We start from the raw sequence: 15786 nt of genomic DNA, 5'->3' as shown, positions 1-15786 counted from the left end.
GTACAATGGCATGTGTACTTTTAATATGAATTCAGAATAAAAGTGAAAGTTTATATTTAAAAGTTCAACTTTGTCGTGTAGGCCAGTGATATAGGCAGACCTGGAACAGGTCATGAACTCAGACTCTTAGACACATGAGCAGGGGCAGGGTGTGTGTGTCAGCACTTACTGACTTAAATCGAGAAAAATATGATTGTAGGCTTCCACAGTACACAAATCCTTTTAAATAAGTGCATTGATTATGTGTGTGTATGTGTGTTACATATAAGACTCCGGACCTGCCTTCCTGGAGAGGCTAGACTGGCTCTCTCCTTGTTGTTCTGCTGGCAGGTGAAGACCTTCTTGTTAATTTTGGAAATTAACTGCATTTAATGAAATGGCTGGTGCCATGCTGTTTTTATTGTAATTATTTTCATTTTTTAAGTAGGTTTCATATACTGTATGTATATAGTTTTAATTCTATCATTGTTTGATTGCATTTTAATGTTTAATGTTTTTAGCAATTCTTGTTTCTATCTGTAAGTTACCTTGAGTCCCCTCAGGGAAAAAGCTGGGGTAATAAAATAAAATAAAAATAATAACTCTTCCCTGGAGTTTTCATTAGAGGACCACTTAATTTGTTCTTCGGACAAGTGATTTTTGGCTTGTAATTTTGGGGGTAGTAATCATCTCTGTGTACGTATTTTAAAAATAAACCAGAGTTTTGTTCAATAAACGAGAAAGAACACCCTGCCGCCTTTTAACCACCCTTCCTCCCTGCCAAAACTCCCACCACCTACTAAAAACATTTGCCAGGTGGAAATTGGCTGGTTTGGTACTTGTTATGATGTTTGACATAATTATCAAAATAAAAACAAAATCAGCCCCAGTGTTTCTCCACTCACAATGCTGTCAATTAAAGATCTACAAGAATTATTACATATACAGACCTTGGGGAAGAACGTTTTCTCCTTCGCTATAAATCCTGACTCAGCAGAGTTCTTTTTTTTATTACTGCATTTCTCCAGTTGCCTTCTGTGGTTTTTGCCAGCTTCTCCTCTTGGCTTCCATGTGGAATTTAAAAGGTTTCTTCTCCCTCCCACCCCCCTTTGAATAGCTGTGTCTGACATCAATGCCATGTCATGACACGAAGCTGACTAATAAAAGTTAGACTCCATTGGTTCATCTAGCTGAGTATTGCTTACTGACTGGCAGAGGCTCTCTACGGTTTTGGCCAGGGGACATTCCTGGGGCCTTCTGTGGGTGAGCTTTAAGTTTTCTGTGTTATTTATGCATACCCTCCAACATTCCTCCAATGGAAATAGGGACGTCCTAAGGAAAAGTGGGATGAAAAGTGGGATGGTTCCAGAATCAGATCAGAAATTGGGCTGGCTTCTGTAAACCCAGGACCATCCCTGGAAAATAGGGACACTTGGAGGGTTTGTTATGTGATGGTTGCCATCACCTGGTTGCTGCCATGTGCCAGGACTGGGAGTGCCCTACCGTGTCATCTGATGTCATCTTGGGGCACCAGGTGCTTCAACACAATAGATTAGAAGCTTTCAAGTCTCCAGCTAAGCTTAGTGGCATGGGGAAGCTATGTAACTTCTCCGTACCACTAAGGATTTCAGTTATGATAGGAAATAGCATGGGACATCTCTCTCGCCCTGACCTAGCCACTGTGATCCACATGACGGTCACCTCCAGACTAGATTATTGTAACTCGCTCTACGTGGGGCTGCCCTTGAGACTGACCCAGAAACTCCAGCGGGTGCAGAATGTCGCGGCGAGACTCCTTACAGGGTCCTCGCTGCGGGATCACATTCACCCAGTGCTATACCAGCTGCACTGGCTCCTGGTGGAGTACAGGATCAGGTTTAAGGTGCTGGTTTTAACCTTTAAAGCCCTACACGGCCTAGGACCCTCGTACCTACGGGACTGCCTCTCCTGGTATGTCCCACGGAGGACCTTACGGTCTTCAAACAAAAACATCTTGGAGGTCCCGGGCCACAGGGGAGTTAGGCTGGCCTCAACCAGAGCCAGGGCTTTTTCGGCTGTGGCTCCAATCTGGTGGAACGCTCTGTCACAAGAGACTAGGGCCCTGCAGGATTTGACATCTTTCCGCAGAGCCTGCAAGACAGAGCTGTTCCACCAGGCCTTTGGCCAGGGCACAGTCTGACCCCCTCCTTTGGCAATCCTCACAGAACTGTAGCCCAATGGTTGCCATTAATTTGAACTGATTTTATAATGAACTGATTTTAGAATGTTGTATTATTTTACTGTTGTTAGCCGCTCTGAGCCCGGCTTTGGCCGGGGAGGGCAGGATATAAATAAAAATTTATTATTATTATTATTATTATTATTATTATTATTATTATTATTAGACTGGTGCAAGTGAGTTAAGGGGGCTGTGCAATGTGTGGAGAAACTTGAGGGATGTTAAATTATCTGCAAGTTGTATGGAGAATAGGGTGCCGACTAGCTCATCTGATGCCCCCAAATCATCTCCTTTGTTCTCCACTTGTTCCATGGCTACCCTACATCCCAGACTTGCACCTCATAACTCTCATCAAAATGAAGAACATAAAGAGAAGCACTGCAGGATTTCCCATAGTGGCCAACAAAATACCTACAGGAAGCCCACAAGACGTGAAGGCAAATGGCTTCTTTCCATTCCCGCCCCTCTGCTAATTGAGACCTACTGCCTCTGAACACAGAAGATGTTTGTAGGCATCATGGCCAGTAGCTATCACAGTAAGTCCAACTCCACTCTCCTTCAAAGGAGGCGAATAATGCCTTCGTTATTAATCCAAACTTAACTGAACCCCTCTGTGTCAATACTCAATTCATAACCAATGACAGAGATGGAGGAGAATGACATCACATCAACTGGGCAGAAGAGATTGCAAAACATACAAACCTGTTGGTTTCTGCTTTCTTCTCTGTGCAGCGAAGTGCTTGTCACGAGACAGGTTGTTTACATTCCACAGAGTCTGTACTGTTGGAGGTTTTCCCACGGGAACGGGAGACTGGATATGACGTACACTGGTTTCCTGTTTTTCACTGTTCTTTGCAGTTTCAGTTTGTGATTCTCTCCGTGCTTTAGAGGAGAGATGACGCTTTCTCTGCTCCGGCAGAGGGAAAATGTTTTTCTGTAACTTACCAGCTTTGAACTGTAAATAAAGTAGTATAGAGCATGTTGGCACGTGCTTCTCATCATTCCGCTGTGCACTGGACACTGCTTATCCCCAACATTTGGTTATGGGCCCAGAAAAACGCAGTGTTTTGAGAATGGACTCCAGAAGTCGGGCTCCTGGCAAAGGAACAAAGGAGCAAAGAGACGAAGTGCCAGCAAAGCATCGGAACAGCGGCAGAGACACGGATCGCAAGGTATCTGCTCTGCGCGTCAAGATGATTGATGAAGGTATGTGCTACTGCTCCGGGCAGCCTGCCAGCTTCTAATTAATGGCTTTATGGCTGGACTTTGAACTTTTAATAGCCGGTTTTTGCCGAGGCACAGGCAAATGGCTAAAAGCAACAGATTTCCTATGCTGGGGGAAATCGAAAGTAACTTTTACAAATGCTGTTGGAGTAAAGCAGCTGCAGATGTGACGCAGCAAGAATTTAGCACAGCATAGAGAAAGCACTTGGGGACTTTCGCTTTTGAACTTGCTTTTGGAATGCAGTTTGAAGCAGCTGCAGATAAGCAAAGCAGTTAAACAGAAAAGCAGCACAGGCAAAGCAGAGGCTGTTTTGATTTTGCTTTTGGATTGAAGCAGCTGTACACAGAAGCAGCTTGTATGAAGCAGCTTGATTTACAGCAGAGATGATGAAGGAGGCTAATGCCAGAGTCATGATGGCTAGCTGCAGAAGGCTGAATGAGGCAAGTGGGGGATTTGATACCACTGATCAGCCAAATGCTCAACTCACAGTAGCCTGTGATACTGCCATGATTCAGAATGAAGCAGATCGGCGGGGTAATAGCTGCATGGGAAATGGGGAGACTTCACAGTCGTCATCCCATAGTGCAGTGGAACTACCAGATGGCGCCAAAGCTTTGAAGGCAGTGAAATGCTACTCGTGTGGACGTCTAGGCCATATGAAGAGGGAATGCAAATATCCCAGGGCCAAGACAGAGCAGCGCAGCGGAAGCTCGTCGCGTGGAAAAGGCCAGAGCAAAGGCAAAGGTCCGGTGTCCAGGACAACGCAGCACAAGGCAATGGTCTCACGCTACGCTCCAAAGGTTGCAAAGGTTGCAGAGGTTGCAGAGGTCCAGAAGACGTCTAGATCTTTCTTCGTTGTTGATTCGGCTGCAACGCATCACATGTGCAACGATAAGCGATTGTTCGTGTCTTTTACACCGCAGGAAGGTGTAGTTCACCAGGCGGATGACCACACAATCCCCAGTAAAGGCTACGGAACTGTTGTTCTTCACAGTTTGGACTTATCGATACAGGATGTTCTTTATGTGCCGGATGCGAAACATAATCTGCTCAGCGTTGGACAGCTGATTGAGAAGAAGATTGACGTTTCCTTTAAGAACAATAGATGCATCATCACCAAGAAAAATGATTATCAATTGTATGCTGAATTTGTTGGTCGTTTGTTTCTTTTGTATTATGATGATGTTGTGCAGGATGACACTTGTTGCATTGCAGGTTCTAACAAAAGTTTGCATGCAGAATGTATTCACGATTTTCATCGAAAATTTGGTCATTTGCATTTTGAGGCAGTATCTAAAATGCCTGCCTTGGTTGAAGGTATGACTATTAAACCCTGCAGGTACCACATGAAGTGCAAGGCATGCGCAGCAAACAAGGTGAAAGTGGCTGCGAAAGGTAAGGTGTCTAGTAGGCAAGCTACAGAACCATACCAAGTTATGCATGCTGATTTAGTTGGACCACTAGCGCCCTCTTTGGGTGGAAATAGGTACTTCATGGTTCTCCTTGATGCATTTTCCAGGTATATTTTTGTGTACAATCTCAAGCAGAAATCAGAGGCTTTTCCTAGGTTCAAAGAATTCTGTGCTTGGTTGGGAAATGTGCATGGTAAGAAGATAAAGATTCTTTTCACTGACCGGGGGGGAGAATTCACTTCTCAGCAGTTTGAAGCTTTTCTGGCTGAGAAAGGAATTCAACACGATTTGTCTAGTCCTCGCTCGCCATGGCAGAATGGACTTGCGGAACGGGCAAATCAGACATTGCTTCAAGGGTTAAAGACCTTGCTGCATGATGCAAATCTTCCAGAGAGTTATTGGGCCGAAGCTCTCTCATGTTTCACTTACAGTTACAATCGCAGGTTATCTTCAGCGATTGGTTGTACCCCCTATGAGAAGATGTTTGGCAAGAAGCCATACATCAAACACATGAAAATTTTTTGGTTCGGACATGTGGGTTCACTCACCACAACACTCCAAGTTAGACAAGCGTGGATTGCATGGTATCTTTCTAGGTTATCAGAAAGGGTCTTACAGAATAATGATGACTGACTCTAAGGAAATTAAGCTCACAAGAAGTGTTGAGTACAATGCCAAGTGGGGGGAGAATGTGGGAATTTTCCAATGTTATCCTGATGACAGTGATGAGACTGAGGATAGTCAAAAGCAACCGCAACAACCCACACCCACTGATGAAGGTTCTGATTCTGAGTCTGAAACTGAATCAGATGATTCAGAGGATTTCAAGAGTGCGAAAGCCTCTATGCGACCCTCTGAAAGCTCTGATCAAGAATTGGAGGAACCATTGTTCACAATAGGTCACTTTTCTCCTAAGAAGGAAGAGGAGAGTGTTGAAGACTTAAGGCTAATTCGTAGGTCACAGAGAGCCACAAAAGGCAGACCTCCAATGAGATTTGCTGATGAGTTTGCTAAGATAGCAGTAACAGCTGTTAAAAGCTCCAAGAAGGTTTTTGAACCTTCAAGTTTCCAAGAAATCCAGGATTTGGATTCAAAGGAAGCTGAGCCATGGTTAAATGCCATGAAGGCTGAGCTTGATTCCTTGGAAAGGAACAAAACATGGGAGCTAGTTCCAGTAGTTCCAGGAATGAAATTGCTTGGAAGCAAATGGGTCTTCAAAGCGAAGACTGATCAAAATGGCAAGATAGTCAGACACAAAGCCAGATTGGTAGCCAGAGGATTTGCTCAGGTACCAGGTGAAGACTATCACGAGACCTACTCACCCACAGTGAGGTATGAGAGCATTAGGCTTATGCTCAAGCTAGCTGCAGAGGAAAATCTACACATTAGTCACCATGATGTGAATACAGCTTTTCTGTACGGATCTCTAGGTGAATCACTTTATATGCTTCCACCTGATGGCGTACAGGTAAAACAGGGATTTGTTTGTGCTCTGAAAAAGTCCCTTTATGGTCTCAAACAAAGTGCACGGTGTTGGCACACAAAACTCACTGAAGTATTGTTTTCTCTAGGTTTTAAGCAAGGGAAATCTGATCCATGTGTATTTGTCAAAGAGGAGGGGCAAAAGAAACTGTATTGTTTGTTTTATGTTGATGATCTTTTATTCTTTTGGAAAGATGTCACAATATACAATAACGCCCTAGCTCAACTGAAAGAGCACTTTGACATGAAAGATCTTGGTGAGGTAAACAACTACCTATCTCTGGAAATAGAGAGAGATCAAGATGGTAACATTCTAGTACACCAGTCACGGAAAATTGCTGATGTGTTAAGCAAACTAAACCTGATGGATGCTAACCCTGTAGACACACCGATGACAACAGGTTATCAGGTAGATGACACTGAAGAAGCATTTTCTGACACTACACTGTACAGAAGTGTGCTAGGCAAGCTAAACTTCATTGCCAGATGTTCAAGACCTGACATTGCTGTTAGCTGTAATTTGCTAAGCAGACAAGTCAACAATCCTACTGTTAAGGATTGGAAAGCTCTGAAACGCATAGCGCGGTATTTGAAAGGCACTATGCATTACAGACTGAGATTTAACAATCAGAAGTCTGGTGGTCTTGAGATATTTGCAGATGCAAGTTTTGGAAGTGACACTACAGACAGGAAAAGTACATCTGGAGTTTGCTATAAGTACAATCAGGGCCTATTTGATTGGTCATGCAAGAAGCAAACAACAGTTAGCTTAAGTACTTGTGAAGCTGAACTGAATGCACTGTCTTATTCACTTAAGGATTGTGAATGGTTGTTACAATTGTGCAAAGACATGAAAATTCCTGTCAAATGTCCAATCCAGGTTTACCAGGACAACAAAGCATGTTTGGCTTTGCTGAATTCTGAAGGTTGTAAGCAAAGCACGAAGCACTTGCAATTGAAGTTGCAACATGCTAGGGAACGTATTCAGAAGGGACTCGTAACGGTGTCCTATATGCCAGGTAATGAAATTCCTGCTGATGTATTGTCAAAGATTGTATCAAGGGATCAACACTGTACCTATGTGCAGAAGTTGGGTTTGTACTGATATTGTACGAACACGCTGCCCAGAGATGTTCACAGAAAGGGGGAGGATGTTGGTTTCTGCTTTCTTCTCTGTGCAGCGAAGTGCTTGTCACGAGACAGGTTGTTTACATTCCACAGAGTCTGTACTGTTGGAGGTTTTCCCACGGGAACGGGAGACTGGATATGACGTACACTGGTTTCCTGTTTTTCACTGTTCTTTGCAGTTTCAGTTTGTGATTCTCTCCGTGCTTTAGAGGAGAGATGACGCTTTCTCTGCTCCGGCAGAGGGAAAATGTTTTTCTGTAACTTACCAGCTTTGAACTGTAAATAAAGTAGTATAGAGCATGTTGGCACGTGCTTCTCATCATTCCGCTGTGCACTGGACACTGCTTATCCCCAACAAAACCATCATCAGTGTCATGGTTAGTGTGTGTTAAATTGCAACCCAGAGCAGATTATATCACACTATATAGATTTTAGCTTTTAAATGAGTAGACCTGCAACATTTGTGAATGGATAGGGTTTTTACTTTAAAAAAAAAAATTGCATGATAATTTGTTTTAATTGTTGGAACCTGCCTGGGGACTTGAGGGCGAAGGGCAGGTAATTAATAACAGGCAATACGCCAGGTCAGTGATGGTAAATGTACAATACTTCAGTGATGCTGTGTAAACCACTGAGTCTGTTTGCAGTCCCTCATTTTCAGGAAACCATCTGGAGCACATTTCTGAGGTTTCAGGACAGGCTTTCTCCATAGCCGTTAAGATTTAGAAATTCCTTTTAGAAGGATTCTCCAGGATTTATCAAGAATTGCTTGGGCACTTAAAATTCCTATGTGGAATGACAGTGTCCGTTCTTATTTGGGTCAGTTCTTGTTCAATCTTGCCCTAAATTTGTCCCCTAGAAAAAGAGTCAATGCTGCACTCAAGTTGGTGTTAATGTTTAAAGCACCTCAACAATGGCTGGAATGAAGTGTGTGCGAGGAGAGCATAAATTTTAAGAACCTCGCTACCCTCTGGACCTGAATCTCACATCTTCTGAATAGATAATCCCTACTGAGGGAGAATATCCATTGCATTTTTGAAAGAGAGAAACTCCTTGTCTCTACACCCATGATGATTTACAAAATACATTGAAGCCACCACCGTAATAAAACTGGAATCTTAACAAACATACCACTGATTCAACGACGTTGGCAACATCCATTCTCAATGAAATACAAAACAGCTCATATATTTACTGAATCACCACAAGGAAAAGGCTGAGATGGGCTTCACTTGGGAGCACAATTCTTAATTTATGACCATAATCAGAGCCAGTTCTTCAGCAGCAGTGCCAAATCCCTTTTCATATCCTGCCATTTCACTATTAATGTCAGTTTATAAATTTATCCACTGACACTGCATCTACTGAGTGGGTCATCCTGACCAGGCAATGTTCTAGAAGAACTATAGAGTGAGTTGGATACAGAATATTATTTTTTTTGGAAACAGGATGTTATTTTCTATTGTCTTTGAACTCTTCCCCAGGAAAATCTTAAACTGTTACATCTTTCAATACAAATTCTAGTTTTCACTTCCCATTCCACATGGTCTAACATCTCCAACTGCTTTGATAAAATTTCTGCTTGGGTAAACCATTAGTCTCTCAAATATAATCTAAACCTGAATTTCTATCTACCCGTCAAACTTTTTTCTTTTCTTTTTTGCCCCCACAAGAACTGGGGTGGTGGCCAATTGAAAAAATATGGAAAGACATAGATAACAAGCCAGCAGTGAGATGTTTATAAGCCTACTGATGTTTAGGTCGGTTAGGTGACGGCCATTAAGGTAAAGCAAATTTTAATGTGGTTAGACAGTACTGATGAAGATCCAAAAATGGGTCGAACACGCACATTTAACAATCTGTAAACTAAGTCAACACACGTTGCTTGATGCTTAGAACACTGAATTTTCAACAGTCGACTTAGCAAAAAACCCAAGGAAAGTCACCAGCACGTAATACAGTGTAGTGTTTATTGTATGTAATGGAAGGTACACTTGAATTTCAAAAATTTAAAACATATAAAAAGTGGTTAAAGGGCTAACATTTTATCAACATTTGATAAATGCATTAAGAATGTTTATTATACAGCAGGGTACAATGTAGTGTTAATGCCAACGGGGCACCATGGAAATTAGTCTTTAAAAAATTCCACTATGTAAGCTTTATACAAACAAAACCACTTGCTGCTGTTTAAGATTGTATGGAGGAGACTGCTGTCTAAGCAGTCTTACAACAATTTTTAATATTAGATAGCATCAATCATTAATTTGGGTGAGTGTTTCAAAAAGAAAAAAAAAGTAGAAATGTTGTCATTCACAGAAATGCACATCCAAGTCTTGTTTCTGATAATAACAATAGGTACAGATTGTAACTCTCCCTATATGAAATAATTTACACACAGATGAAAGCTAGGAACACTAAAATAATCACTAAATAGAGTTCTTCCTGGAAATAAACAAGCCATTATGATTCCTGCACGATTGGATATGAAAAAAAAAATAGTTGAAATAGTATTTCTCTTTTTAAACATAATTATGATTATTCTAAAATAAAAAGGAAAACAAATCAGCAAAATGTGCAACCTAAAATCAGCCAAGCTTATATTGTAGTACAACCATATTAAGAAACCACTGGTCAGAAATACAACTGCATTGGGAAAAAGTTTATAATCCACAAAACTCTTTGCCAGGCCATAAAGTAAAACAGCTCCACAGTTTACACAAGTAAAACTGAGGCAACATAGATGCGTGCTTAGGTTGTCTCCAGTTAAAGCAGATATTCAGGCAGATGATGTGACACTTTGTTTGTACACAGCATGGTATGCATTTCGGAGCAAGACATATGGAAAGCAAGACTCCAGAAGATCCATGGTCAGGAATGGAGACTCCTGGACGATCTAAAGTGAGATGAGAGATCACATCAGAAACCTGGTAAGGAGTGGAAATCCCAATGCTGCTAAAATGACGAGCTACCAGCAAGGAGCGGGGGAGGAGAAGGAAATGCAGAGAGGCTCAAAAGAGTAGGGTTCAAAAGCGTTTCATGATTTTTGTTTTTTAAAGTAATTTTTCTGCTATGCTGCCCAACAGTATTTTGACCATTTGTTGAATTCCACACAGAGTGCTTGTCAAAGTCTTTTTTACCTAGGATAAAACTTTTGGAACAATCACTGGAATGAGAGCTTACCATGTCTAGCAGTAGGTAAACAGATTCTCTGTTCCTTGTAGTGGTTTTGTCTGTCTCCTGACCGATTTTCAGTAGACTAGAGGATGCAAGCTAAAAAAATCACAAATAGCAAGTAAGTTTTCTACTCATCTAAAGCCACTTTAAAAATCATTTTAATTTCACGACACATGCAATTTCAGATATAAGATTTAACATGACATGATCTGTAATGTTAGATAATGCAATGGAGTTATGGATGTGGAGCATTCCACAACAGTGAAATGAACAGGACAGACCAATTGTATAGCTCAATTTGTGTACTGGAATCCCTGATCAGACCAGTTATTCTGCAAGACAAAGTTCACACATGCTTGCAATATTGACTCAAATCCTTTACAGTCATTGTTGCAATCACTACCATATAGGAAAAGCCACCATAATGTTGTTGGCTTGAAATCAAAAGTTAAGGTTGTAAATGTTAATCGCAGTACAGCTGAAAGCCTTGGTGGAAATGAATGATTTCTGGAGCAGGTCAGCCCAAAATAAAAACTGTACATACAGCCAAGAATTCTTTGAGACGGTCTTCAATGCTTCCCTTGTGAATGGTAAATAAAGCTGCAGCAATCTGGTTGATTGCTTTGGCCAGGCAATGGATATTGTTGCAGTGACCTAAACAAAAACACATTTGTGATATTACTTTAGCTTCACTCACACTCTGAACATTTTAGCTGAATGGAACGTGTTGTTTGAATAGGAACAGAGTTAAGTTTAGTAAGGGATTAACTTTCAAATATAATATGGATAATCTTCATTTAACAAGGAGGAAGTAAAGATCTTTAAGAACCTTTTGAATAGAGTAAAAGACATTACACACAGGTACTGCTATCTGCACGCTCAATATCCAAAAAATCACTTATCAAAACTTGAAAGAATTATGCCCAAACCTCACAGATTCACTTATTCAAACAGCCAACTTTCTTACTTCCTTTTTGTGTTTTTTTGTTGGTGGCAGCCATCTTTAGGCAAAAACCACGGAAAGATGGAGGGAGTGAGATCAGATGACTCAGAAAGCAGGAAAAATGAAACAAATCAGGGACAGGAGAGATTGGGCAAATCATTCCCCCCCCCCATGCCTCTCTTTTGCTGCTTGGCTATAGCCATTTCAAGAAGAAACCATGGAGAGGGGGAGGAAACAGAGGGGACAAATCTTGTATTAGAAATGTTTCCATAGGAAACAATGGGAATCGTTGAATCATTATACCAACGATTGCATAACAAACAATTTCCAGAGAACTCATAAAGCGGGGCTACATTTATTCCAAAATCTGTTTCAAAGACTGAATTCTGGTTTTCTTAATTTATCAGTTCCAAAGTTCTGTTCTGAAGACCTGAATCCTGCTAGGTGCAAATAGAACGGTGTGTGTATTCGAGTAAAGACGGGGCAACGTGGTAACTAGCACAGGAATATGAGAATTATGAATGCTTCTAATGCAAATATCTAGTATGTAAAACTAGTTTCAATATGACTTCCAAATAGTACTCAGCATTGTTCCTGTGCCCCCAAAAGCCTCCAGTCAAGTTTTAACATTTCCTAATCAATAGGACATTTATGTGCAACGGGTAGAACACATTCTTGGTAAGGATCCCTAGAACCAAAGTATGACTTGAGGTGAGAGATTTTTTATTTCCTCTTTCAAAGCAACCATTGTAAGATATAAAATTGATGTACTATTCAACACCAAAAAGGACCAAACACCAATATTATAAAATGAAAGCAAATAAATATTCCAGATGAACATTTAATATAATTTTCCCCCTCCCCCCAGAACAAATTTTCACACCAGTTTGTCTGAATATTACCTTCAATGGCAGGACTGTATTGAGACATCACATTACTGGCCAAAGTTGGTAAGGAGACAGCCACAAAGACCATCAGAAGGCAGGCAATTTTATATTCTTCCTCTGGACTAATGTTTTCTGAAAATAAATACAAATTTAGGAGATCCATTATAACTGGGTGGGTTCAAAACTCCTAAACTAATACTTCATCCATTCACAGCATTGGTAATGTTTCTGAGCCAAATTCTGTGTTATTTGGTTTGAGCTAACAAAGACCAGTACTTTAGAGTAGCTTGGGAAACCCAGCCTGATGGGCAGGGTAGAAATATATTATTATTATTATTATTATTATTATTATTATTATTATTATTATTAATCCAATTCCACCAAGTGTGGCATAACCAATACTCTTCCGTGACAGCTATCACTTTGTATAAACCAAAAGTATCTTGGTAGCATACCCCAACACATTTTCAGGGAAGGAAAACGTAACTTAAGAAAAATAGGATGCATTTTTTTTAATTCCTAGAAGAAAATTTATCTAACAGCTATTCAAAGATTTTATAGCTCAATCAAAAGTAACCTAATGACAAATTGCAATTGCAAGAGGTTTCTTTCCTCTTAACTCCAGTGGTCAGCAAGGTTATTTCAGGCTTCCTTTTGGAAGATGCTCAGAATATATGCACATAGGAACTAGCTCAGCATGGCCACCAACTGAGAGCTATTCATAAATGAGTGCTACTCCTCTAAAGTAGTTTCTATACCAGTATTTAATAATAATAATAAAAAATTTTATTTCACATTCCTGGGCCCACTTGAATAAAATATTGGGGGGGGGGTTAAGCCCCACCCCACATAACTGATCACATGACATGGCACATGCATACCACTGGTATTTTTGGGGGGGGGCAAAGGGACCTCGGCCCCTAGGAGCCATAAAAAGTCACTCATCAATAACAAAAGCATTTGCAGCCATTTCAATGTAGTATTATCACTATTATATATACTAAGAAAATGTAACTAGAGATCAGAGCTGCAACATTCAGTCAAATACTGAATGTTCAGTCAAATACAAATGTAACTGTCATATATTTAAGCTGACAAACCCTCAGTTTTGGCATCTTGGTTAAATTATGTGAAGTGATCCAAGTGTTCTGCAGAATACATGCATATTTGGTACTCAATGTGCGCAAGTATAGTTTCTTTGACATCCTTCAGGTTTCTCCATTTAAAACGATATCATGGCTTAGCATTACATGCAAACACAGTCAATATCCAAAAACGTTATGCAGCAGCATACCTGATTTTTGGGAAGAAAGTGCTACAACCAGAGCAGGATCTATCTCACAAGGCAGTCCCGCAGCTGATGAGAGCTCATATACATTCATTGCAACCTGAGAGAGAGAAAGGTACTGCAGAGTGAAAAAGGCCAGAATAATTTTGTGGAATTTGTCAGAGCAGACATTGTAAAATCTTTTCAGTGTCTACATTAAGTTACACATGAGAATGGAACCATGGAATAACAGAAGCACCTTTGGTGGCAGGAATACACCTAGCTTATAGTGAAATGCTCCATTAGTGTCACTTCTGCTAGCTGGCTGTCATCTCTCTCACATGCCCCTCTGCCAAAAATTTGTATACTCTCCGAAACCATATTCAACAGCAACCTTTTAAGATTCCAACAAGTTCTCAAACTGGACAAACAGAAAACTTTGTTAAGCCAAAGTATATAATGCATTAAATTAATGCTGCCATACCGTGTCTACTAAGACTAGGTTCTGAGGCCTAAAGTGCAAAAGGGTTTCATAATCCATTAGGAGAATGGATGCTGATCAACCCAAAAACTAAACTGTTAGAAACACTTTTTGAATTACCCCCTCTGAAATGCTGTGTTCTTTTTATTTTATGACTTGCTCCTTTAGTATAAACCAGTGACTCCCAGCAAAAGAGAAATACTGGAATCATAACTAACCACAGAAGTATGAAGCTGTATTAATTTCATTTTAATGAGGTTTACAGAAATATATACAAGTGCTACATCTGTCTATACATTCCTGCTTTTGGCATAATATACAATTTTAGAAAGAACTAAAAACAAACAAACCCCATTATTCTCACAAGCAATTACCTTCATATCTGTCTCTCTTGGAATGTGATCCTTAAAGTCTTCAATTGAACTTACAAGGAAAGGAATGTGATATGATAAGACCTAAGACAAAGAGGCATGCAACAAAATTGTTACTTTTGGCTACTGTATCTCCTAAGACAGCATGTTATGACTTTGTTGCATTTATTCTACCCTCTCCCCTCAGTTTATGCATTAAGAAGCCTGGAAGCATCATGCCAGAATCTTGCAGCAGGAGTGGAAAAACACCGGCTAACAAGAGTTTTGAATACTGTATTGCTTTGGGTCTAAAACAGCTGTACGTCAATTTCCTTTAAAATCCAATAAAACCTAATTAAGAAAGATCCAGAAGTAAGCAACTATTTATAATAAATTAAATTAATGAATCCCCTGCACAATCTACAGCGTTGTCTTTTATGTGGCTAGCATGAATACTTTTAGCGGCTTTTGCAAATCAAGCTGTTTTATATGGGACAAGTGGGTTGCAGTCAGGTAACAGCCAACGTATTTTCACTTTGGGGTTCTGTATCTGTAGCGGTGCCAACATCTGTTCCAAAAATTCTGGGGTCTTGATAGATCTGAGAATGGAGTATGTAATGGGGAAGAGCTTCTACTTCACCTACCCCACAGATACAGAATCTTAAATGCCTTGGAATGTGCTAGTATTTAGCGATTTAATCAGTTTTTACTTTTACTTATCTATTCTTAGGCTTACATGTGCTTAAATGTGTAACACAAAAGTTATAATGCCAAATGCAGTACTTACATCTCTAAGAGCTTCTTGTGCCAATGACCGGAAAGATAAGATAACACCGATAATGGTCATCCTCTTCAAAACACTATCAACAGCTGGGGGGGGGGAGGAGAAAATGTCAGGAACAAGAATGCTTTCTCCCTGCCCCTCCCTGTTTGATGTCTGTGGGAGATTGAGGCCATGCATAGTTGCCTCTCCACCAGCTTGTCTGTGTGTGTGTGTGTGTCTCTGCGTGAGTCAAGGCATCACCCAGTCATGGCATCTGCCACAGACAGACGAACATTAACAGCAAATTAAAGTGACCACTGACCACTGCTGATGAAGCAACTTTTTTGGCACATTACTCATCATAAGGGGGGGGGGGGAGAGCATCGTTAAGTACCAAAGGCACACCAGACTCACAATAATGTTTCTCATATGGCACCATATATGTATGTATGTATGTATGTATGCATACACAAG

The 15786-nt window shown here is 40.6% G+C and overlaps 1 protein-coding gene across 4 annotated transcripts in view; it reads right to left on the bottom strand.

Annotated features, from left to right (window-relative positions):
• Window positions 1-9397: 9397 nt before the first annotated feature.
• NCKAP1 (NCK associated protein 1) overlaps window positions 9398-15786 on the bottom strand; it is a 45817-nt gene continuing 39428 nt past the window's right edge. For all 4 annotated transcript variants that reach the window (XM_081908611.1, XM_081908612.1, XM_081908613.1 and 1 more), the window contains 7 exons: window positions 15337-15419; window positions 14574-14654; window positions 13746-13839; window positions 12467-12583; window positions 11166-11275; window positions 10628-10717; window positions 9398-10340 (listed from right to left, as the gene is read on the bottom strand). In XM_081908611.1, the coding sequence (XP_081764737.1) occupies window positions 10224-10340; window positions 10628-10717; window positions 11166-11275; window positions 12467-12583; window positions 13746-13839; window positions 14574-14654; window positions 15337-15419 (692 nt within the window). In that variant the 3' untranslated portion in view covers window positions 9398-10223. The remainder of the gene's footprint in view (window positions 10341-10627; window positions 10718-11165; window positions 11276-12466; window positions 12584-13745; window positions 13840-14573; window positions 14655-15336; window positions 15420-15786) is intronic.

This window comes from Podarcis melisellensis (genome assembly GCF_964234715.1).
Source record: "Podarcis melisellensis genome assembly, chromosome: 1".
NCBI classification, from domain to species: Eukaryota; Metazoa; Chordata; class Lepidosauria; order Squamata; family Lacertidae; genus Podarcis; species Podarcis melisellensis.
The sequence above is the reverse complement of the archived record's forward strand: the minus strand, read 5'-3'. Positions and strand labels throughout refer to the sequence as shown.